This window comes from Egretta garzetta, unplaced genomic scaffold (genome assembly GCF_000687185.1).
Source record: "Egretta garzetta isolate BGI_Z169 unplaced genomic scaffold, ASM68718v1 scaffold523, whole genome shotgun sequence".
NCBI classification, from domain to species: domain Eukaryota; kingdom Metazoa; phylum Chordata; class Aves; order Pelecaniformes; family Ardeidae; genus Egretta; species Egretta garzetta.
Genome location: NW_009259177.1, coordinates 1630017 through 1655567, shown reverse-complemented (window position 1 = coordinate 1655567; position 25551 = coordinate 1630017). Strand labels below are relative to the sequence as shown.

At 34.8% G+C, this 25551-nt stretch overlaps 1 protein-coding gene across 1 annotated transcript in view; it reads right to left on the bottom strand.

The window, feature by feature from the left end:
- The window catches only part of ELP4 (elongator acetyltransferase complex subunit 4), a gene marked incomplete at its 5' end in the record, with an annotated part of 155751 nt that overhangs the window by 105304 nt on the left and 24896 nt on the right, over window positions 1–25551 (bottom strand). The window contains 3 exons of the mRNA XM_035891184.1: window positions 2463–2547; window positions 12312–12451; window positions 17877–18008. Coding sequence (XP_035747077.1) covers window positions 2463–2547; window positions 12312–12451; window positions 17877–18008 — 357 coding nt within the window. The remainder of the gene's footprint in view (window positions 1–2462; window positions 2548–12311; window positions 12452–17876; window positions 18009–25551) is intronic.

Sequence of the window (25551 nt, the reverse complement as noted above, 5' to 3'; positions counted from 1 at the left end):
TAACTGATCATACTAGGTCCTAGAGATGCCTGGGCCTACTAAACCTCTAATGGTAGTTTTCACTCATTTGCCTAATTGTGTCAAATCTCTGTCAGCTGGGGTGAGTCACATTCTGCTCACTTTTCTCCAGACCCCTCTCCAAATACTGGTAAAAAGGAGTAGTAAGTCAAAGTAACATTGGCATATTGATGTGAAAGTAGCCAAAAATATCTGAAAGTTTTACCAATCAAGTTAAACTTTTCCTTTGAATCCAGATCCAACAAGCAACACATTTCTAGACTAGAGAAATCTAGAAATAGTCTAGAGATTTTGGAAGGATTATACTTCTCAGTACAAAAAATGAAGCATTAAAGGCATCAACTTCTGTCATTCACAGACGGGGATTAATGGATCTACTTAAAGTCAGTAAGTAAATTACTTGAAAGTTCTGTACCTCCCTGCTATATTTTGGCCCTTGCAGATTTCTCCAAACTTCATGAAAGCCACTGCCAATAGGAGCCACCAAAAGGGGAGAGGATTATTTTCAGGGGAAGAGCACACATGCACAAACTTTTCAGAAGCTTGTAGTAGTAGTATATACAGGAAAGGACACAGGTGCAGAAGAATACAGGCAGGTCCTTACTCTACAATATTCATATCTGGCTACTTAAAAAGTACTTCTGAAAGCTCAGTAAGTAGAAAGGGATACAGAGTAGCAGAGAGGTGAATTTCTCATAAATTTGGAAGATAAAAAGATCCAAGGCATGTTCCAGGCCACAACTACATTCAACTCTGGACACATTTTTAGGAAGTGTGTATTAGATATTGCTTCTAAATGTACAAAATTTGAGTGTACAAAGAAATATGATGCTTGGGGAAAAGAAGAATCTTAAAAGAAAGTAACAGAAACTGCTCCAGGAAATAATATGCATTATCTCCCTTGAAACAGAAACAACTATGCAACTGCTAATGGCTTTCTAGATTGGTAAACTGGCCTGAAAAAGGACTCTTTTACTGACTTTTAGAGCTTCACCTCAGAAACTTATACTTTTAAATCAATCTGAGTTAAAGTTCTGGTTTTGCTTTATTGACCCTAGTAAGACATCCTGAAACAACGAGAAACAAGTAAAGAAAATAACTATCCATGATGTTTAATTTTTCCCTGCTTGCAAGCTAAAAACCTAAAAATATTGGCTCTGACAAACCTTTATTTTCTTTTACATGCAAAAAAAAAAAATCAGGAATATACAAAGAAAAATAAGAAACACCAGCCTAATTTCTTCAGTAGGAGGTTGTTTGCTGGCTGCAGGTTGGCAGGGTGTTTCTTTCACTCAGCTGCTCTTTGCAGCCGGCAAGCTCTTGGGCTTCCACAGGACCTGTCACCGTGCTGGAGGAGCATCTCTACACATGGTGCTGTACGGTAGGATGACAAGCCTGTTGCCATGGCTACGACAGCGAGTGGGGAGAGGTGCCTGTCAGGGACCAATTTACTTCTCCAGACTGGCACTGCCACCAAAGGGAAGGCAAGCTCTCCCATAAATCTCAGCAGAGACTAAACACTGAGCACAAATAACCTGAATTTACACACAAGTGTTCTGTGCAGGTAACATTTCTAAAACACACTGTTGGACACGAAAACATCCATTCCAGCATTATCCTCCCCACAAAAATGATTTCTAAGATATTCAACTGGTAATAGTACACAGTCTTGTATTATATTCTTTGAGGGTCTCCAGCATCTATACTAATTAACTTCTACTGTAGTAACATTTCTCTTGTACAACAATAAAGATAATTGATTTCCATCAACTCCAAAGGACTCACATATTACTGAATATGTCAAGGAATAATAGATAGGGCACTGCTCAAGTTAGAAAAGGGCTTTCAGCCTACGTTGTTACACTTAAAATGTATGATTTGTGAAAAGTACAGAGATTTTTAGAAGTCTGGTAAGCTGTTTTGATTTGTAAATTGAAATAGCGTTCTCATTTCTTTACTTGTGTTTCAGTGCTCGCTACATAAAGATGCACACCATTTAATTCATTAAAAAATTCACTCCACTCCAGTTAAAACAACATTGAAAAAATCTAAAAGTTTAAGATTAAATGTTCAGTCTCAAGAGTCTTGAACACATTACTGCTAAAGCAATAATTTGAAAAAATACTGTAGGGGAAAATGTGTTTTGCTTAATTACATTATATTTGGCAGTCCATTTATTAGCTAATTGCACAGAATATGCATTTTATCAGTGTTGGCTTACAGTTCTTTCTTCCATGGTCTGTATATCTGTAACAGGTAAAAACTCCAAATGCACATTAAAATATAAATGACACTCTCTATTTACATTACTTTTTTTACTTTAGCAATGCTTAGAAACAGCCTGTTCCTTGTTACTTTGTCCAAGACCTTCTTGTGCCACCCTTGAAAATTCAGAAAACAATATTAATTACAGGATTATAGAAGAGTATGAGGGTCTTCAGTACCTGGGGATCAGAGCCATCAAACCCTTCCTGGTAAATCATCTTCTGAATGGACTGGAGCAGCCTTGCATAAGCACTGTTCATATTACTGTTGGTAAGAAGTAGTAGTTTAGTAACACATTTTAATACTCTCCTATATATCTCTAACAGCTGTGTTAAAAATAAATATAAGCAGACATAGCTTGCAATCTGAAAGTGCCATATAGAAAAAAAGTGTCATAGAAGAAAAAACCCAAACCTCTTTTGAATAAAATTGACATTATAAGCAGTTGTGATTGCTTCATGTTAACTAGTTCAGTGCTCAGACATTTAGTGGAATCTAAAATCTCTAGGGATTAAGATAACTTAATTATGTCAGGCTTACTTACATCCAGAAGATTAATGATATAATGTATCAACTTAAAGCTGAAACCATTACAGCACAGTATTAATCTTCTATAACTGACAAAGATCTACCCAATTGTTATTCCAAGTGTACCTAATCAAAGCCCTGATGAACTTTGAGTTGAGTTTCTGCTACCAAAAACTTTCATAAAACTGTGACAACAATCAAAACCAACAAAAAATGAGAGACACAACATTTTCACAATTAAAAAGTTCAGGTCATTAAATCAGGTTTGTTTCGGTTTTTTAGGTTTTTTTTCAGGTACTGCACCAGAGCATAAGATACATTCTGCTACACTACGGTTCCATTTTGTATCCATACACTACAGGTGTCATTACTGCTTTATTTGGATGATAGCAGAATTGTGGAGAAGGATTTATGTATTACTTAGAAAATATAACATAAAATTAAAAAAAAAAAGCAAACAGGTGGCTAAAAATGGATTTAAGCAGACTTAAAACCAAATGAAAGTCTTAGAAAGTCCAGTTCCTGCACGTCCAAAGCACTTCTTCAGATATCCATCCCTGCCATGCTCTCCAGTCCACAGGCTTACACATACAAAGGACAGAAAGCCCTTTACCTTAAAAAAGCAAGCCAGTTTTTCACTTTTAAGAGAGACATACTGTTTTCTTAAATCCCATAGAGCATACTGGCCTGTGTGTCTGGACTTGATGTAGGTTCCTCACTGCAGCTGAGAGTTTAAACCCTTCTATCTTTTCTAGCTTTGGCATTTCCTTCTAGTCTCACTAATTACCATCGAGGGCTGTGGATTCAAACTTTCTTGTATACTTCTTGGGAAGTATGACAGGTTATTTTGAAAGTTTTGCCTCTAAAAATATTCTTATTTGCTCCAATCATGATCTGATAATAGCCCAGGTTGGAAGGGACCTCGAAAGATCACCTGATCCAAACATTAATGAAACTATTCCCATTACTTTAGTAAGAGCCAAAAATCTTATCCAAATGTGTTTTACTAATGAGTATCTAAATAAACCCAAATAAAATTGCTTTCATACTTTTGCACAGGAGAGAAGACAACTTTTCTGAGAAGCACTTAAAAGTCACAAACATGTGTCTTTAACACCATTGCTTTAACTCAGAATTCTACAGTTCCTTCAAGAAAACAGTATCAACCCAAACCCAAGCCCCCGATTATATATTTAAGCTAAAAACATCTACAAAAGTCACACAGTCATAATAATTTCAAGTTTTGAAATACTCAATGTCAGAAAACATTAAGAGATGACTCTTCTCAGAGATAAATAAAAGGGAGAGTTTCTAAATTAAATTCCATTTTCAGATTTAGCACCCTACAAAGCCATCGGTTAAACTGATGTTCCTTAATAATTTAATACTCTCTTTGAAATTCACAGCTGAAAATAACCGGCAATGTATAAATCTCAACATGGCATTTAACATGTAAAGTCTGCCTTGCTATACAAAAAAGAGCATCTCAAAAAGAAAAAAGTAAATTTCCACTTATGAAGACAATGACTTTCTTAGCATTTAGCTGCAACAGGAATGGCTGTTAAATGTTATACCTGTACAGTCTTGCACATGTCAGTTCATGGGGTAGGTGGAGGGGAAGAGGGCTTTAGCCTCCATGCTAGCCAAAATGTCTTCTCCCTCCATGTCTTCACATTATTGCAACACACACACAATCCTTGTTGCTTACACAGTGCTGTGATTTCTTCCCAGTTTTGCCAGAGCTGGAGAGAATCTGCAGCACTTCACAATGACCAGAAGCATTCATGTATGCTTTTGGATCTTCCTTTATCCTTTTGGAAAAGATAAAAACTGCTGCTCACCAACATTAGGAAGGAGTTTGCAAATATCTTGTAGCCATAGCTAGGAATACAGTACGTGCAATACAAAAAGACGACTGTGGTCTTTGTCACCACAAACTAGCATTTTCAAGTTTCTATACATATCACTTATTTTGCTTATGAATATTACCATGCTATCTATAGGGAAGCCAGAGAATACACTACAATCACAATACTTACCAATTCCTCATTTGTTACTAACTTGCTTTTAAATTAGTGGATCAAAGAATAAAATACCTAATGCATTAGCAGAATTAAAGGGTCCCAATTAAAACAAACAAATAAAAGAGATCTTCAATTAAACCATCAGAAAAAGATTTGTAGCAAAGAAAGAATTAAAGGAAATAATGTAATGCATACAGATTTTTTTTAAATGTAGAAATAGGTGCTCTTCTACTTCTTGCTAAAAAATGGTTTACTTGAATTTGAACCATGCTATGTATGTAAGGACATGAAAAATATTGTGGAAACACTATTTATAAAAACAAGTTGCATTACCCTTCTGGCAATGTTTGTCATAATATTTAAGGAAGGAAGATATTTCTTATTTTCTGGTTTCTTCTCTTTTTTTGGCTTTCTTACTAAACACCATTTAATTCTGATAATGAGTTTAAACAATTCCTTCTGTACCCTTTTTTTTTTGTTTAGCAATTTAGTAATGGATAAAGCAGGAGCTGGCAAGAAGGTATCCCGGTTACAACGGAGCCTCTGACTTCTCTGTTGATAGTTTCTAAGCAGTTAACAAAGGTTAGGTTATCAAGGGTATGACAAATAGCCTTATTATGTATAAGGAGACCCCATTAGGCAAGACAGTTAAACCTGTTTTATCTAAATTTATCGGTAAATCTAGACTCTAGATAAATTTATTCTTTTTCAAAAGCACGTACGTTCTTTAAGGTAAAACTTGCAAGTATTATTGAAAAACTACAGCTTAATTATTTTAGTTCCCTTGATTATCAAACTTTCTCTTTTGGTAATTGCAACCGAACAATGAGGATAGAAGTAGAGGGGTAGAAAGCAAGCCTTTTCTGCGAAGCAGAGGGTTATCACAGAGCATATTTCTGCCTTCCTGTTAAGTACCAGCTTTAGCAACGCAACAAAAAGGACACCAGAATATCCTAGCAACAACAACTGGAAAACAGTTTCTGTCAGCTGCACAACCCCGTTAACCTGGTCCTAGCATTAGGGCCAGGACATAACTGCCCTTCCCTAACATAAAAAATAATGAGATAAGAAAGAGAAGGTTTATGCCTTCTTTTGGCACCGAACACCCAGTCCCATTTACTACTTCCTTTAAGAGAACAGACTTCCCAATCTGTTTTCAATTAATGTTTACCATGGGGCAATGAACTTCTACACATCTTGAGTGATTATCCAAAAGAGGACCCTGTAATCTAATTTAGCCATCAGGTACCAGAACTACAGAAAGGAGAGCAAACACAGTACTCCTCATCTCCCTCCATCGAAAAGCAGATAAAGATACATGCGTGCAAAAACACAGGAAAGAAAAGAAAGATTGATCCAAGCTTTAAAGCAAACAAATGTTGTATACAACTTCCAAATCTGATCTTTAATTGCAAAGTAAAAACCCAAAGTCAATAGCTTAGTTTTGTCCAATCAGTCAAAGAATCTCCTTTCTTTGCAATTCCATAAAGAAGCCAAGTGCTTGCGTGGATAGCAATGGAGGGACATATGTATAGATATATATGATTTCTAAAAAGGGCCAAGAGTTTCTGGCCCAAATAAGACCTCTACATCTCTGGTCCTGCAAGGGAAGCACTGTAATTATCTTGCAATAGACATTAGCTACAATTACAGTTCACTTACTGAAGAACAGTTTAAATAAAATAGGTTCCTTAATGTGATGCTAGAGTATTAGAAGCACCAAGATAATTCGGTCCTTTTTACAAAGACATGGTTCTTATGCCACAAAACATTATGACAAAGGACCTTGCTTATTAAAAGATGCAGCACTGTTTTCCCAAGGACTGTGAAATATATGCTCACTATACTGACTGTTTCTGTCAGGACAGTATAAGCTGTACAGGAAAATGCGGTACATTACTTCTCTTGTACATTTTCTGCTTTAACTGCATAATATCTGCTTTGTCATTACATCCCTGAACAGTGAAAGGAAAAGAGAGCAAAGGATTGTTCTTCTTGTTCCTCACCCCTTCCCAAAGAAAAGAAGGGTCGGGGAAGAGAACTGTCCCAAATTCCAGGGAGGAAAAATGAAACCTAAGGTGTCCAAGGCTAGTCATCCTCTGACGGAAAAAGAAAGGGAAAGGTAAGGCTGGCCAACAAGGTGAATTCTAGGTGCATCTAACAAATTAGAGATTAAGTACATTCTTTGAGGAACATTAACTACATACAAAAGTAGCAGGTCTATCAGGAAAACAGGAAAAGAGACCCACCCAAAAAGGACAACATTTAGGGAATGCCTCGCTCACATCAGTACGTATGATAATTTAATCAAAAAAGTGCAATAAAAAAATACACTAAGCTTCTAAAATCATTCTTTACAACTACTAGGTTGTCATTGCAGAGTGTATAGCTTATGACCTCAACATAGAATGTGTATGTTGGGTTAGGTACACTTTCCACGATGGCTACATAATTTAAGGTGCCTTTTCAATGGCTATAGTTGCAGGACTATAACAATTAATTTCAGGCTGAACTTAAACCATGCCGTGTTCTGCTACATTACAAATATTTAGAATGGATCATGCTAGCTAAAATAATGTGGAAACATTTGGAGGAGAGAGAAAAGGGTTGTTTTTTTTTTCACTAATTCCTATTTTTTTGCGACTTCTGATACTATAAAGAGGTATCATCCATCAGCAACAATACCATTTACTTACAAAAAATTATATACTAGGCAAAACTATCAGTTCTACTTCCTCCTCAACCTCCGTATTAGTGAAAAAAGCAAAACATTCTTAGATTAGAAAAAAACCAAACAAAACCCACACCACTGATGTTGGTCTGCACTCCTACATGATTTAAGAGAAAATTTCATTCAGAAATGTCTTTACTGATATATATCTTGCATAGTATACCCTTTAGAAAGTCATGAAATCTTTTGCAAACATCCCACAATACATAGCCTATTAATGTAAACTATTTCAATAATGAACTATCCCCTTTCTTAAAAAGGTCTCCTTATCTTTGAAGGATTTGTCAGCCTTCAGTGTTAACACATTTTCTGTCAATCCTCTTTCGATAAATTGAAAAAAATAGTATCTTTATAGATTTTCTGAATCTCAAGTAACTTCTTAAACATTTTTTTTAGTTCCTTTCAGGCTACCAGTAGGTGTTTTTTTTGAGGTATTGTCAGCTAATAGATTACAGAGATTTCACAATGCTAGGAAATTAGCACTATGCAACCAGGGGTTTTTTTGGCTGTGCATCTATGACCCTAGTCCGCACCTAAGTCTGAGAACCTTATGTTTAAGAAATTATATCCTTTAAGTGGAGACATGCTAACTAGCCGTGTCCCTGCTCCTAATTCACTGTAACTCAGAGTAAACGAGGTTAGCTCAAGCTCTCAGTGGGACCTTCAGGCAATTAAAGATGAAGCCTAATACAAATTGTTGACTTCTATTGGAAGCATTAATTGTGACTATCAAATCACTTTCTTTCAAATCATTTTGAAAGTCTAGTTAATCAACAGAACAGAAATTTTTAATATTCTATGATATATTGAAGTTAGCTTTAGAAGCCAGAAGCATTGTATTGATTTTCCAAACAGTAATGGCAACAAAGTAATATCCTTTCCCTCCCCCTTTTATAATCTTTCTTTAATAAAATCATCCTGACAGGACTGTGAGCTTGTTTTCATTCCTTGAGAAAGGAACACTTCCTTCAGAATTTCATCACAGTATTTGTAAATAATACAGTACAAGCCTGTTAGGTTTCTGTAAAAGCATAAATGTTTTGAGAGCAGTGAAATAATTGGTAACATTCATACTTAGTATTGGATTTAATACACTGTGACTAATGTGTATTAAAGAATCACAGAAGATAGGGATGAAAAGGACCTCAAGAGGTCAGGTAGTCTATCTTCTTGCCCCAAGGCAAGATGAACTACATCTAAACCATCTCTGACAGATATTTACCTAACTTGTCCTTAGAAATTTTCAATTATGGAGGTTCTCCAATACTCCCCAACCTGCATCTGCAAGGCAACCTCTTCTTGTGCTAATAATTAGAAAAATATCTCCTTATTTCTAGCCTGTATTTCTACCACTACAGTTTTCTGTAGCCCATTACTGCTTGTCCTACCTTCATCAGACAACAGAATTACTACCGTCTGTATGTCAGTTTTCAACATGCTTCAAGACTCTGCTTAGATTTGTCTAAGATCTTCCATTCTTCCATCATGGGCCATACATCCCAGTTCTAGATGTATACCCATCTTCACAACCTTCTCCAACTGATCCAGAGTCTTCTTGAAGGTTGCTTTCCAAAACTGGACAGCATTGTTATGGCTGAGCAGAACAGAAGTACTTTGCATGTCTTCCACATTAAATTCTGGTTTATCACCTCCATGCTTTTTAAATTATACTTTTTGGTATCATTAATCACACAACACTGCTAATATATTTTATGTTCAAGATACTTTATAACCCCAGATCTTCTTCTGGAGACCTGCTACACTACTTTATTTGTTCAATTAATTATTCCTACAAGTATGATTTTCAACACATCTTCAGCAAATTCCATATAGCTTATTCCAGATCACCAACCTAAATCTTCTTGAATTCCAATTCTATTATCTAATCTGCATGTGATTATTCCTTCCACTTTTTTCCAAATTTGACATTATGACTGCAATAAAGATATGCCTTGCTCAGGATATGTATCAACCCAAATTAGTACTAGGTGATTACCAGACCCAACACTGGGATAAAACCTGGTACTTCACTCAGGTTCAACTGTGACTGAATGACAGCTTGTTTAGGAGATAAGGATTTAACAATCAACATGACAAAAAGAAAACTGTCAAACCAGCCTATGTTCCTTCTTTGACATGATAACAGACTTTACCAATGGAGAGTTTTATTTTAGAGCCTTTTGGCTCTATCCCAGCTGAATACCCATAAGCAAACAAAGGAAACATACTGGGTGAAACTACCCTAGAAGCTTAAAAAGACAATTTTTTTTTTAATGGTATTTTTCAGAGCACTGATGTTATCCCACAGATGTCTTCACCTTCCCCTCTCTACTTAAAGACAGGCATCACTTTGGCCTTTTTGACTTTGTGGAACTTTGACAGTTCTTTATGTTTTACCAATGAACTTCATTAGGTCCCAGCTTGAAAACATTTATGTATTTTCTAGCCTGTTTTTTTTGTTATGTAAACTGGGTAGTTCAATTTGCTGATAATAAGTGAGCTAGGTGCACATCAATTTGGGGATCAGGGTAATGGGAGAAGTAGCTTTTCTCCACTTCCATCATTTTTTAAAAAACTCCAGTTATACAACACCAATGAACAGAAGTTGAAATTCTGATTCAGTTTATTTTTTAAATATGTGTCAAAATTGAATGACTGCAAATATGAGAAGCTTAAATCTTCCGTTTCTCTATGGAGAAATAAACTTTATTTCAGAGGGTGTAATTCTGAAAAATTCTTTTTCCCACTTTATCTTAACCTTGGCCTAGTGCAACCCTTTTAATACAGGGAATCCAAAACCAGTGGTCAGGAAAGACAATAATCAAAGTTAGAAGACAAATGATCTACTGTAAACGAAGAGAGAGACATACACATCTCTTCACAGTTCTCACAGATTTCTGTCTGAGAGTTCATTATTCCCAATGTGTTCTGAATTACTCCCTGTCCCTTATCACATTGCATTGTGGTCTAAGAAAATGATGTTTAGAATGATAGTTGTCTGTTACCTCGGTACCTGCCTTTACTCCCAGCAATACAATTCTCTCATTTCTGGGGAGAGGCTTCTTGAAGTAGACCCATGTTGTGGGTGCAGGGAGAAGAAAAGGAGATAAGCCTTCCAAATTCCGTCTTTATTTGACTACGCTTCTCACGTCATCACTCTGTGCTCTACCAATTTGCCAAGCAAATTAACTAAATCTAATCTTTCTGACAGATTAAAACTAAAAGTAAGAATAGAATTTATATGATAAGAATGATGATCTTCTATCAGGATAGCACACAAGGAAAATACCAGAGTTAAGCAAGGCTTATTAAATCAAATGCATAAAAGTTAAAGTCCATCTCCTATACTAGCCGTATGAGTTGATTTGATTTTAATGTAAAATGCACAAACACTTGACAGCCATATAGTTAGTGGAATTAAGCCCAGAGTCATGAGACATTCTAGTTAGCTAGAGAAAAGACAGAAAGGGAGTTGAATTCCTCAGTATAAGCACTTGCAATCTACTGGTCAGATACCTTTGTGTCTACTCTCTATGGCCCTGCTACTAAAAAAAAAATAAAAAAATTACACACAATATATAAATACAGTTGGTTCAATTATTTACAATAATAATAATAAAATCTAAGTTCTCTGCTTTCTCCTGAAAGTGTGGTTGTTTTTTTTTTTCAGCATTGCAAGAATTTACATCCAGTGACATTTCATCATGTAAGAAAGAAACAAATTACAAAGAGACTCGGCTTTTGCTTTTCTACAGCTCTAAGAAAGGTGCTTCATACTGCACTTCTTTCATAAACCTGATTTTTTTATATTTGAGTGTACTGTAATGAAAATCAATCACAATAAAGCATACCACACTACTACTTCCAGGATTTGGCCCTATACACTGGGATCTATAAAACTAGGTATTATATAAATTAAGTGACTGGGCTGAACAAAGAGATTGCTAGCCTGTGTTTGATGTTTGACTTGACTTGAAATGTCTCCAAGAAAGACACAATGGACGTGTGTGCTACAGGCTAATATGAGTCTTTACTACTGTCACTCATTTTCTCTTGGTCTTCCTTAATTCATTACTGATAGACATAATCTATAATAAGTTATTCATTCAGAGAAGAGTTTATGATTTTCTCTGGAATTAGGGGTGTTGTGTAAGACATAATTAGTGATTGTAATTCTATTCACAGTATTTTGTATTTTCCTTAGGTGAAGCTGTAGGATGTAAGAAGTAAAAGTCACATAACAAACTAATCTGATATAGCATTCAAAGCTATGTAGGTCAAGGATGGCCTGTCTTCTTAGCCCTAAAAACTGTATGGATATCTTCCTAAGACTGATAGCCACCTGACACACACATCTCTGAAAGCTGATGGGGCATGGTGCTCAGGGAGTAGTTCACAGACAGATAGTAGTAGTTTTCCCCAGTCCCCACACTCAGCTGTCAGTAGGGCTGGAGTGAACATGCAGCTGTGTCCTAGGCTGTCCTAGTAATGTCTGCCTTAATTGTCCCTGCCAACTTGCTTCCTCCCACAGCTGGGGAGTCACTACTGAGCTGTCTCTGTGGCACAGCAGCTTTGCTGCCAGTCATGGCATGCAGCACTAACATGAGAACCGAAGCTGAACTCCTTGTGAGCCATGCAAGGCTACAAGGTTTTTCACAGCAAGTGCAGATACAAAAATATCCTTTACTACTAATATGCAGACAAAATTTGAACACGCAACAGAAGCATGTGGTATTACAACTTACCATATTTTCATTTTAGGCTCTAAAGACAATTCTTCGGGAAGGTAAAAACTGTGCCATTTTATGGACTGATACAGTTCTGGAGACATTGTTTTAGAAACATCATAATAATGGCCAAACTTTGCAGATGTTGTCGGGCTGGCCTGTGGAAACAACAACTCTGATTACAGTAACCTACTAAATTATTATCTGTCAAAAGAAAATTAACCAGCAATACACTTGAAAGAAGCCCGTTTTTTTTTCCCTTAAGTATGAGCTTCAAGTAGAACAACATTATAATATTTACTACAAAGTTTTGGTTCCCCTGTTGACATTCTGTAATGCAAATTTTTCACACAGAATTTAACCATTGGTGTTCCAAGCTGCATCACCAAAGTGAAGTCAGATACCTAAAATAATGTATTTTTGCAGATGTTCTAGACATATGATCACAAATTTCAAAAGCCCAGCTATATGAAATGTGTGGACCATGATGTGTTCCACCTATCTGATTTTTCAGTATATGGAAATTACATGGTGCTACAGAAACATTTTCAGTTGACTTTGAAAATGTTTCACTTCGTTTATCTATGATCTGTAAGAAAAAATACCATTGCATCTCCATATATTTGATTTTAATAGAAAATTGTAAAAAAGAGTAAAGAGTTTAAAACTACTTTTTATTTCTGGAATTTTGAATAAGTAGCAGGTTGAGCATTACACAGACATTACAGACAATAACCACGGTTTAGTCTAATAAAGATACTTTTTATCAAATCTCAATTTTGGGTATATAAACTATCATAAAACTCCCAGATTTAATATATACCATACCAGGAATTACACATCTTGAATATGTTTTGCTAGTAAATAAACAGAGGAAATGAATGCATATTTTTGTTCCACTTTAGTGGAGTTCAGCATGCAACTGCAATGCTATTTGAATCACATATATAATGTTGAAAAAAAAAGATTGTTATAATATGCAGTATTCAAGCATATGGTAGGTGTCTGTTCTTCATGTAACAATTCATTTTCTTCATATTTTCTGTCCTTCCGATTAAAAAAAAAAAGTCAAACTATCCTGTAAAGAATAGTCAAGCAGAATAAACTTCAGAGGGAAGGAAAGGAAAACACTTGGCACAGATGTAAACCAGCATATAGTATTCTTTAATGTTCACACTGTAAAGAAGTAACAGATTACCAAAGCAATATTAAAATTGATCTTTAAGTTATGGCACAAACACCACTGTGCTCCTATCAGATCACCTATTGGTTTATTTTGAGGACAACTACCCTAAGCCTGGACTGCATCTAAACTGTGCGTTGTACAATGGAGGACTGTGCAAAAATATAAGTCATTTTTCTATCTGCCAACTCCAAGACTTACTTCTAAGCTGAATCCCCCATAAGAGCCAAGAGCCATCTCACATATTAAATGATAAAGTATTAAAATAAAATGCAGTATCTCAATGGTTGTGAAAGAGAACAGGTGAGACGGAAAAAGTAAGAGCTGAAAGTAAGAGAGATGTTGAAGACATATTCATACCACAGAACAGAATGCCTTTTAAAAGTCATTCTGAAGAGAAGTTTGGATTGGTGGTAAAATGAAATGCTGTTTTCTTGCACTTATAAGTATGGAATTACTTTTGAAAAGTGATCAGAAATAACCCCAATAGTTTCAAAAGTTTCTTAGTAGGTTCTGTAACAACTCAGAACATTCTATAAAAGGATTTTTCGTTTAAGCAGGCCAATATACACGTTTTATCCACTATCTGAAAGATGAACAGGGTTGCATGTGTACACAATGAGAATTCTTTGGAACAACTCTGCTCCAATTTCAACATGTGCTATTCTTGCTATATACAGGAATGATGACAGGTATACTGAATTGTTACAACAATGGGATCCCTGTAAATTTTTGTATATTGAGCAACAAATAATTTAGTTCCAGCTCCAATTACTACAGAAAGCTTGTGGTTTTCATAAACCTTGGTCCTGCTAATAAAATAAGTACTATAACAGTAAAAAGAAGGAATACAGACATGGCCATCTATTTATAACTAGCTTTCTGAAATCAATCAGCCTATGTATTTCCACAGTTTTATTTCATGCTTCATCTTACCAAAAATATATTAAACTGTTAAGATTCATTAGAATAATTTGATTTAGAGTAAGTATTTTGAAATTATTTGATTAATGGATGTTAGGCCCTGTCAGTTATCAATGAGTAGAAATAGCAACAATAACACAATATCTTTCCCACAAAACCGACAGAAAAACCAAACTAAACCCAAACTTTTCATTGAAACAAATAATTAGTTTTTAATTTAAAAAAACCCTCAAAATTGCTCATGTGTACCTAGTCATAACAGGCAGATCAGTTTTATGCAAAAAAAGATAGAAAAATCCATTTTCTCAGTCAGTGTTCCAATTTATTTATCAGTGCCTGATTTTTAAAGAAGGAAGGCCAAAAAACCCGTAACAATCTATCAAAATCTGAATACTTTTAATGTAAAATGTAACTTTATTTAAAATGAGTATTCTGAAAGCAATTTAAACAGGGGCTGTTCTTTGGCCTATAATCTATTCTTTATCCGGATTACAGATCAGAATGTTTTTACTGCAATCTCTGCCAGAGCTCATCTTTTTATTGTGTAGTTCCAAGCCCCCTTAATGTTTTAGAAAGGCCTTGACTAACTGAACTTTGATCTGATGTCTTCATTGAGAAAAGCTCCAGGTTGCCCATTTCAGATGCAAATCCTTACTGAGGCCCAATAGAGTTTAGTAAAGACAGCAAAAAAGAAGAAACAAGAAGTTTCCAGGATCCTCTTTGAGAATCCTGAGGCACATTGGTGTCCTTAATCCACCCTGCTGCATGGATTAAGGTAGGTGATAACCTCTCTTGATTCAAAAGAATAAGCACAGTGCCTACAAACTGGGTGGAGACTAGGATTTGGCTATAATAAAACACCATGCAATAAAAGCTCGGTCTATGTCAGAAGCCTATGAATAGGCCTCAATGTACTGCATTCCCAGGCTTAGCGGGGAAGCTTGCAAAAAGCCTACCTGAATCAAGTAAGCATGAATAATCTGTCTTAGCAGAATGACCATGGAGAGTGCGAAGCAGAGACTTTCTATTCCTCTTAAGTTTGATCTGATAAATTTATTAGTGGATTGGAGGCTCAAGCCTGTTCTTTCCTGGATTCCTATTTTGCACAAGGAGAAATACACTAAATTGTCAGTGAGCAGAGCATGCTTTTATGCTACCGTCTGCTGTTAATGTTTCTAATTGCAATACTAATGTGCTAGAAATCTCAGATTTAGGATGAATCAAGGCAGAAAATTGATTTCATGCTGTGACAGTTTATATATTGCCCCGAGAACATAAGCAGTTCATTCAAAAAAAAAAAAAAGAAAAAAAACCACACTGTCTTGCATTGCAAAATAGGCTATCCATATACTCAAAAGTTTAAATGAAATTAACCTCTGATACAGATGAAAATAACAAACTGGCAAAGGCACATCAAGCACAACGCGACCTGTTACTCTGACAGATTTCTTATAGACCTTCTTTTTCTGATGTACTAGGTATATGCAATATGTAAAGAGAAACTGTGACAGTAATGAAGAGCATTAATATTAATACCATGCATAAGAACAAAAAAGAGTTACCTAGCTAGTCTATATGAGGTCTAATAAATGGGAAGGGAATATCTGAACTGTTAATGAAAATCTCTTTTATTATTTAGAAATAAAAACTAAATTAGGCATCAAAAATACCACAAAGACAGCTTTTACTCAGCATTCTTACTTCAGGTAAAGCCAGATATTGGATGGAAAAGTTTTCTGCTAATATGTTTAGCATACATACTTAAAACTATTTGACAGTAGTTTTTGAAAATGTACTAGTTTATTAGTTCAATCAGTTTGGAAGATATGCCTTTAAATTTTATTCAACATTATTTTTTTCTGTCGAAAGAAAATTTCAAGAATAAATCACAACCAAAGTTGTTAATTAAATGATAGTACTAAGTATATTAAACATTGAGGGTGCTGCAAGGCAACATCAGATTTTTCCTCAATGGAGTATATTCACCAATCAAATTAATTTAGCAGATCACCAAAACTTTATAACTTTATAAAATACTGAAAAATATCCATTTCAAAACTATTTTTCACTAATTTGAATATCCTGAGGAATTTAGGTATAGATAGCTTAAGAATTAGACTTTTATTTGCAAGTTTTAATTTTTAAAATAAATTTGACATATACATAAAAAAATATCGTACCTAAACTATTCAGAATGATCAGTATCCACTTCAGAAAGTGACAATGATAACAAGGGAAACACCTCAAAAAGATGGACCATTTTATTGCATTTTGCATAACCAAATTTCAATAATCAAGGACAAGTACATTATGTATTGTAGACAAATATTATATTAGTGGAAGTAGTGATTACCTCTATGAAGTTATAGAAGAGGCGTGCACACCTAACTGGATTATTTATATGTCTTTCTATTTTGTTAGAACATCAGAACACTATTTGTTAACAACATGCAATTGTTTCCGTATTAATGTACAAGGAATTCTGCTAGATTTTAAAACAGCCAAATTATTTTGGGGATGGTTCAGAGTGGCACAGCAAGCTCCAGAATAATAAAATTGATGAGATTATATGATTACCCTGAAGGCTGTTTGATTTGGCATGTCACCATATATAAGTCTTTTCTGACACAACTATATAGCTATGTCTGTGCAATTTCACAGAAAACGAAACATGCCAAGCCTTGTAAGATCATTTTGTCACATTACAATTATGTTTTTTAATACGACTGAACTTACTAGGCAGTTATGACTACATCTAAACCAGAATTTATAAATGTAGGCTAAAATGTATAGACAAAACAAGTTTTTTGTTCTGGATAGTCAAAAATGCTGTAATTTTATTAAAGGTTGATGGTGCCACTGGATTAAGTAAGAAAGTCACCAGCCGCAGGAGATACATTATTCACAAAACACTAACAACTGTAAACTCTGAATGACTGACCACTGGGCTTGTTTCTTATATTCTCCCTGTGCAGTGATTAGTTTCCAGTGACAGTGAAGCTGATATAATCTCAAGTGCTTACTTTGGTCCTTATGCACATGGATAAGCAGGTCAACAGCTTGCTTCCACACAGTACTTCCACTACAGAGATCTAGTAAGTAGTGTTGATTAAGCCTACTTAAGTAATTTGTGTGCAACTAAATTTGGGCAAACTTTTTAAGTGACCATATTATTCAAACTTCAGAAAAAGCTGTCTCAACTTAATAGTCATTGAAAAATCCCACAGAACTTTAATGTTTTTTACCTTTAAATGATTGTCTGTAGTAAGTTTTATAGTTCCTGCAAACTCTCAAATTCCCTTTCTCTCTGTATCTCTAATAATCAAAAACGATAGTGGTGCATGATAATTTACCCTCAGGAGGCAATCCTGTAACACTGTCCATTAGCAGTTCTGTTGTCTAGATTCTACTGAGAAGCATTTGCTCTGCAAATTCATTGTGACTACAAGAGGAAAAAAGTATGAAATACTGATTACCTCCATTTTTGGTAAATTTTGGTAGCGCCAGGCTATTTTCATAGAATCCTGAAAATCTTCAGATTTAACAGCTGTCGCTTCTTCTCTCAATTCATTTCTGCAGGTATCATCAAGCAAAGGGGCTGGAAGCTCCTACAGGTGGAGAGTGACAGAATGTCAGCTATCTACAGTACAAATGGCAGTTGAGATTTTTATCCCCCTACCCCCCCAAGTTAGCTAATACAGTTATCTTAATATAATGGACAGTTGTAAAATCTGTAACAAAACTTGATTAAAATAATTGTTCTGAAAGACTGGATCCTACTAATACCGAGTGTGAAAAAAACCATGTAATTATTATGGGAAAATGAATTATATAAGAGAATGCAGAATGGAAATATCACATTGTATACTCTAAACAAGCAATACATCTTGAGCAGCCTCTACATTCCTTTTTTTGTGTAAATCTTTCTTTCAATGTTGATCTCCTAAACTATTCCATTTCTGAGAATAGATAAGTTCCCTGCATAGTGAATTTAAGCCTACCTTATAATAAGATCACTTTTCTTTGTAAGCTTTTGTAAATCTTTCAAAAGTATTCAACAGACCACAAAAGCCTACAGACACAGGCTGAAAACAACTGTAACAGGACGGTCTGAATTTTCTCGTCTGCTAACCATTAGGCATTATACCTACTAATGAAGAATACTTCATGAACACAAACAAGGGAGGAAAAGGAGGGGGCAAATATTTAGTCCTGAAACTTTTATACGTTTCTAATGCAAACATTTCTGGCTTTAAAAAGAAAAGAAAAAGCATTGCACACAGGTGGATTTAATTGTTCTATGAGGACAAAACCGCAACTTTGACTTAGACCTAGATCAGGAACGATGTTTTATTACAAACTTTCTGCTTTCTACCTTTGTTGCATTGCTGAAAAAGCAAACAGCACTGGGTGGACATCAAGCACAGCATTCAGAATTTATGGACTGGGCTTCTACACCTACTAGAGGAATGCAGTGCAACCAAGTTTTCTGACCCAACTTTACCACCCATCTGTGTAAGCTGGAAGGCATAGGAGCTCTTTATCTGCTTAAAATAGATCAAGACTTACTTGAAAACTAAGTTTTCATTAAGCAAAGACTTTTGAGAGAGAACTGAGATGTGGTCTCAGGGTTAAAATTGTATAGAGTTAGCCGGTATCTCTGGTGAAGACGTAAAAAAACCCAAATTTGAAAACTTCAGAAGAATACTCTTGATGCAAGTATGGGATACACAGGAAACACTGAACATAGGCAGAGCTGATACTGACCATAAACATCTAAATGACATTCATGGCTTTATGTAGACAGACATGGTACAGACACACATAGAAAGACAACAATAAAAGTTTAAATGAATCCATTTTGGGTTTTAGTATTATGCTAATTCAGTATTAAAGAATACAGGAGAGAAAACCTTTAAATAGTTCAATATATAATCTTACAAAGAACATGTGTTATTTTTGTTTCTTTAGTGTAAATTAACACAGTATCTACAATCATTGACAAAATTGAGAACAAATGTTTCTGATTTCAGGACAGTTGTTTCTGTCTTTCAGTGGTTGGTCAGTACACCCTCCGAGATAAAAGGTAATGGAAGCTAGGAAAACTTTTACGTAGTTACTTCAATAAAGTTGCAGAAATAGAACAACTGTACCTATGTGTTTCAGCAGCTAAGCAGAAGATGCAAGCCACACCTCTGAGCAAATAATTTCTGTTTTATTTACTTTCTTTTTGCAAATGAACCGCAAAAGCCCGGTAAAGGCTCTTCATGAGAACGGTTATGTACAGAGTTAGATTTTTAGATTTCTTACAGCTTGTTTAAAAGATACCCCTGCATACAATAAAATCATATTACTATGGTTGTAAAAAATAAGTTTTATGGGTAGAAAAGCTACATGGAGATTATAATTTTAAGTTAGTATTTACAGCTTTCATTAAATTTATAGATTTTTAACAGATGTTTTAGTAGAAAAAGAAATTTACTTTTGTCAAAGTTTCCTTATATCTACCCAGAAAGAAAGCAGGAAAACTTTCAAGCCAAAGACAAAGATTTCTGACGGAGAGGAGAAAATGAAAACAGAACACTGTACTGAAAGTTTGAGAAAGTACAAATACAAACATGAACTGACAAGCATGCCAATGCATTTCACATATATGCAGATAAAATTATTTGCATTTACCTCTAAGAGTGTTATATAAAGGATACTTCTAAAAAAGAAAGATGTTATTTTGAATTTCTGATTTTATAACTCAGATATCCACAATAAAGACTTAATTAATCTTATTTTCCAATTAAGGTGCTATTTTGAAAACACATTACTGAACAGTTAAACTATTATGCAGATTTAATTTCCTAATACAGTTATTCATAGATTTAAGCTGCCTAAGGTAAAAAGGTCCTTCTTTTTCAGTGAAGAGCTGCTGATAAGTGATCGTCTCAAAATATTGCTCAATTATAGTAATTAAAAAGTTTAATAAAATCAACCTTAATTTAAAAAGTGAGTTCTCTAAAGGAATAATTCCACAGGCCAAACCAACATTTCCAGATTTCTTTTCCTTTCATTCACCAAGATCAACTGGCTCCCAGGAACTACCTGCAACTTTTTATAGCGGTGGGTAAGCTCGATCTTTCTGAAAACAAGTGCCAGCCACAATTGGCAAGAGATCATGAAATCCTGCCTCAGCATTTCATCAAACTGCCTGAGCTTGCCCCCTGTTTCAGATCCTATTGCTGATATAACAAGTTGCTACCTCATCCTGCTGTAATATCACCTGGGCAGCTATCACATCATCCGCAAAGCCGAAATCCAGAAAATGGTGTATTTTACCATTCACCTTTACTGTAAGTAAATTCACCTTTACTGTAAGAGGAAACAAGCACCAATATTTTATTAAAGCTATTTCGTATTTTTCTCCTCTAGAATCACTGCAAGTGCCTGTCACTTGTACTACTGGTTCGTTATTATTATATAATAATTGGCAAAGACAAATTTGAGACAAGGACATGTAGCTAAATACATTTGCTTTTATATAATCACACATAATGTATGTTTTATACAGAGACTGTATTTTGTGCTACAATAGAACAGAGGTCAAGACAATAAGGGGCGAGAGGTTCTCCAAGTACTACCGATAAAGTATGAGCTACTTCAATACCCTCATGTAACGCTGAAAAAAGTTCCTGCCTTGCAGTGAAGCGCAGAACAAAACCTTCTTACAGGGCACTATATGGAAGGGAGACATTACAAATACTACCTGTTGACACCTGAGAGGTTCAGTCCAAAACAAAGACAGACATGCTGTCAGTACAACACAATTAGGCACTGTGGTATGCCTTAACTGTTGCTAAGAATGAAGCCGATTAAGAGATCAAGGAAAAATGGTTTCATCTGAAGCCGATAAAGATTTTGGCTGCCAGAGATGAAAACCTATCTAAGTATCCAGCTGAAATAGCCTTTTTTGCCATTTGGTTTACTTTTAACTTCTGACATAATAAAGAGATTTTATTCTGACATAAAAAAATTCTCTCATACCAACAGCAACTCTTATTTCCTCAGCTGCTTTTCCAAAATGCATTAACCTAATAAATACCATGCTTAGCTGAAGCATATGTTTCTTAGATGTGCCGTGTTCTTGTCTCCATGCAATAAACATGTTCACATGATGCACTGAGACTTAAGACATTTCTGGGGCTACTAGGTCTCACAGCCATGTAATTTTCTATCCCAACAACACTTTGCTCTAAACCAAACACATCCTGAATTGTATCCTTGCATGTGGTGGTTGTGAACTTCATGGTTTCTTTGTAAGCTTCGTACATAATTCAGCTGCAATCTGGAAAAGGTAGACTGCCTTCGGAGCTGACTGGCATTTTGAAGACTAACTGCTTGAGCTTCACCTGGTATATTAACCTGGGTAAAAATATTCCAAGTATTGTACTTAAGCACAAATAGGAAAAAAAATTCCAACCATATTCATTGTATATCTGTAATCTGAACACATTTTAGATAAAGATTAATGAACAGAACTAATAAAGATTGTTTACCTCCGGATTTGCATCCTAACTTTATCACTATTACCCGAGCTTCTGCTTACCCTTGTTTCCCTCCCATTTACGCTAAACTGTATGAAAGAGCAGCAAAACAGGCAGTTGCTGTTTGAAGGTATGTCTACGTTGACTAGAAGTCAATATGCATGCATTCATTAGCCTGGTAAAAGACTAGACAGAATACATAGGCGATCACGAATATTGTTTTTCCTTAGGATGTACTGATTCATATACCCCAGTCCATAATTTAAAAAAAAAAAATAATTAACTAGATCTTTGTATAAGTACATTTGGAAAGGAAGAGGGCTTAAAATTGGTTAGTAGGCTTGAGAGTGGGGAGAATTACAGACACAGAACACAGTTATATAAACCTGCTATATGGGCAATATTGAAAATTGTAATTGAAATGATCCAAAACGCTTCTTTTTATCTTTATATCCTCCTTTTATCTTCATGATAACTAGAGGCTTTCCCCTCTTCTGACACTGCAAATTAAATGTTATTCTTTGTTTCAAGGAAATAGCTCTTTTCAAACCTGACGATGCCAGAGTGAAACAGAGTACCTAAGTGAGAAAAAGTCTCCAATTGTCATAACATAGGTATATTCTCAAAGGTAAAGGCTGGCTGGTTGCATACATACTTCACAACACTTCAGTGTCACGAAAGGTTTATTACTGTCCAAAAATTACAAAGTATTCATCAGATTCACTACAACTTGAAAAACAAATACACTAGTTTCCAGCAGTCTTATTAAATCATTATTTATGTTCGAGAACTGTACTTCTCTATCATATATAAAAAGCACTTAAATTCTCATGAAATTATCAGGGATTGTGAGCCTATTTAGGATTAAAAATTTGTATTAGAATCAAAATCAGAATTTCAGAAGAATACAAGATTATTAAAATGTTTACAAGTTACTTCCAATATGTCATACAGAACTTGGAAAGAAAAATGTTTTTTATTTAAATAAAATACTAAGAAAAGGACAGTTGATTTATCAAGCCATAATATCTCTATTTAATGTATTTCTGCCTAAAAGTATCTCAGCTCCCACATCATGTAGCTCTGAAAAGCTTTTGGTCTGACAATTTTATGGCATCAGTGTGTCAGCTCCTGAGAACTGTTACATTCTCCCAGGCTAAAAAAAGACAAATCTCTCATAAGGTATGTAGAAACCCCAGTGCATTAGTTAAAATAAAAAAAAAAAAAAAGAAAATATACAGCATTTCTTGGGGTCAACTAAAATACAAGTCTTTGCTATGCAGCATGAATACACAAAAAGGCGGACAAGCACTAAAGTTATTAAGTGCGGTTTGGTTGGGCAGTTGTATCTAGAGTGAGATGTAGTAGGAAGGGAAAAAAGAGAAGGAAGTTGCTATATTTTAAGATAAAAAATAAATCTTGAAAAAAAAGGTTTTCTAAAGTACTAATACTAAATGACAATGCAATTAAAATAGTTTTGTTTCATACAAACCAAGTTTATTAAGGTTTTATTGCAAACATGAAGTAATTTATTTAATTAATAAATCTTTTATCTTTGTAATAATACCACCTACAACCTAGCAATCCAGGTCCTTCTGTGTTTGCTGCCACATTACTTTGCTTGCCTTGTTTTGGCAGATGCATGAAGCAAAATCAGATTCTAACAGTTTGACCCCTCTCACTTCTTATGTTCTCAAGGGGATAATAAAATCCAAGATACAATCCCACAGCAGTTAATGAAGCTTAACCTCACACCCTCTTAATTACCAATGCATTACACCAACTATAGGCATCATACTCCTCTCTAAGCTATTTTACAATGCTAAAGAAGTACTACTGTGCTATTATTTAGCAACATAATCCAAGCTGTATGTGAAAGCCTTCTTACATAAAAACCTTTGATCCTTACGGGTTTCAATAACTGTATAATTAATAGTACTTCAGAATTTAAAACATTATCTATTTATGTATCAATAAGTATGTTGTTCACATGGTTTTATGCAACTATTTTGAAATGCAGTATCATCACAGGTATGATTAAAGAAATGTGAAATAAAAAAATATTAAAGGGAGTACAATCCACTGTTGATCTCTAATTTCAATGATATTTAAATAGTTTAAACTCACATAAATTTAAGTCTCTTTTTCATTATGTTAATTTTTAGTATTTAAAGGACACCAGATGGTAAGTCAGGAAGGGTAAATATTTTCTTTTCAATAACGTATTATATAAATGTCAGTTTAAAGGGCCCTACTCCCAAAAGGGGGGAGGATTCTATTTTGATTGTAAACATTTGTGAAGACAAGGTCTATTGTTAAAGAACACAAATGACTAGATACAGAATTTTTTTCTCCTTTCAGTGGCCCTCGTACAACAATTTATTTTCATCTCCAGGTAAGGCTGTTCTACAGAAATTTTTCAAAAGGACCCAATGGATGTAAACCCAGGATGAAGCAGAACTGTGTGAAAAGGGAAGTAATATTCCTCTGTTTTATGAAGTAAAAAAGATTAATTGAAAGTACTGTAAGGGGTATTTTTTTTAACCTGTGAGAATATATTCTCTACTTCACATACATGGAAATAAACCCTACAGTCAAAGTATAGAACTCTCTGCTATAACTTCCTTGCACTATGGCTCCATTTCACAACACTGAAACCCAAGGATGTGTACAAGAATAATAGGGGTTTTTTTATTTAATCTTTTTCTGAATCAGTTCATGATGCTTAAGTAAAAGAGAAATACAACAAAAAAGAAGATGACATACTAAAAAAAGTAACATGAAGAAACTAAATAAAAAAGAGAGTACTCTTGTCCAAAATTCTGTAAACTATACTGCGGTGTATAACGCACTGGCCTAAACAGATTCAATAACACCACAATTATTCATGAACACTTCTAGAGATGAGCACTGTAAGCAATAGTTCACTAGTAGAACAAATCAATTCTACAAAGTTACCAACTAGATTTGTAAAATAGTTATTTGTGAACACTGAAGTCTAAACATTTGGGTTTTTTAAGCTACTCCTTTTATGATGCATTTAACAGGCTAAGTAAGATCTGTATTTAAAAACAAACATAATTTGATAACTAAGATCATGAATATCCTAATAAAAATCTATGGATTGGTAGATTGGAAACCTGGCATTTATGCCAAATATTTATTTCCTCTAGTTCTGGAAAACTTTTTTATTAGATTGGTCTGAACTTTTGACAAAGACTAAGCTGTACACTTTAGAGAGTTCCCAGCATGGGTACTGCTTAAAAGGATTTAATTCTTTTTAAACAGAAGTGATTATTTTTTTCCAGCATCCTCTTTCACACCCATACAACTTCTCTGTCAAGTTTACAACACAGTTTTGTAATGCAGAAAATTATATTGCAATATAATTAAAAATATTTGCATTTTAATACAGAAAAATGTAAAATAAATATTCCATTTACCCAACATGCAATCAAGAGAAGTAAACAGATGAGCAAGAGCTATACAATAAAGAAATTAGATTTTTCAAAGGAACTTTCAAGCTCTGAGACAGCTGCCAGGGTTAGCTTCAATACCAGTCTTTGTGCCACAAGGCTATCTTTACTACAGAAAGAGAGATAAAAGGTGGTAGGAAAGT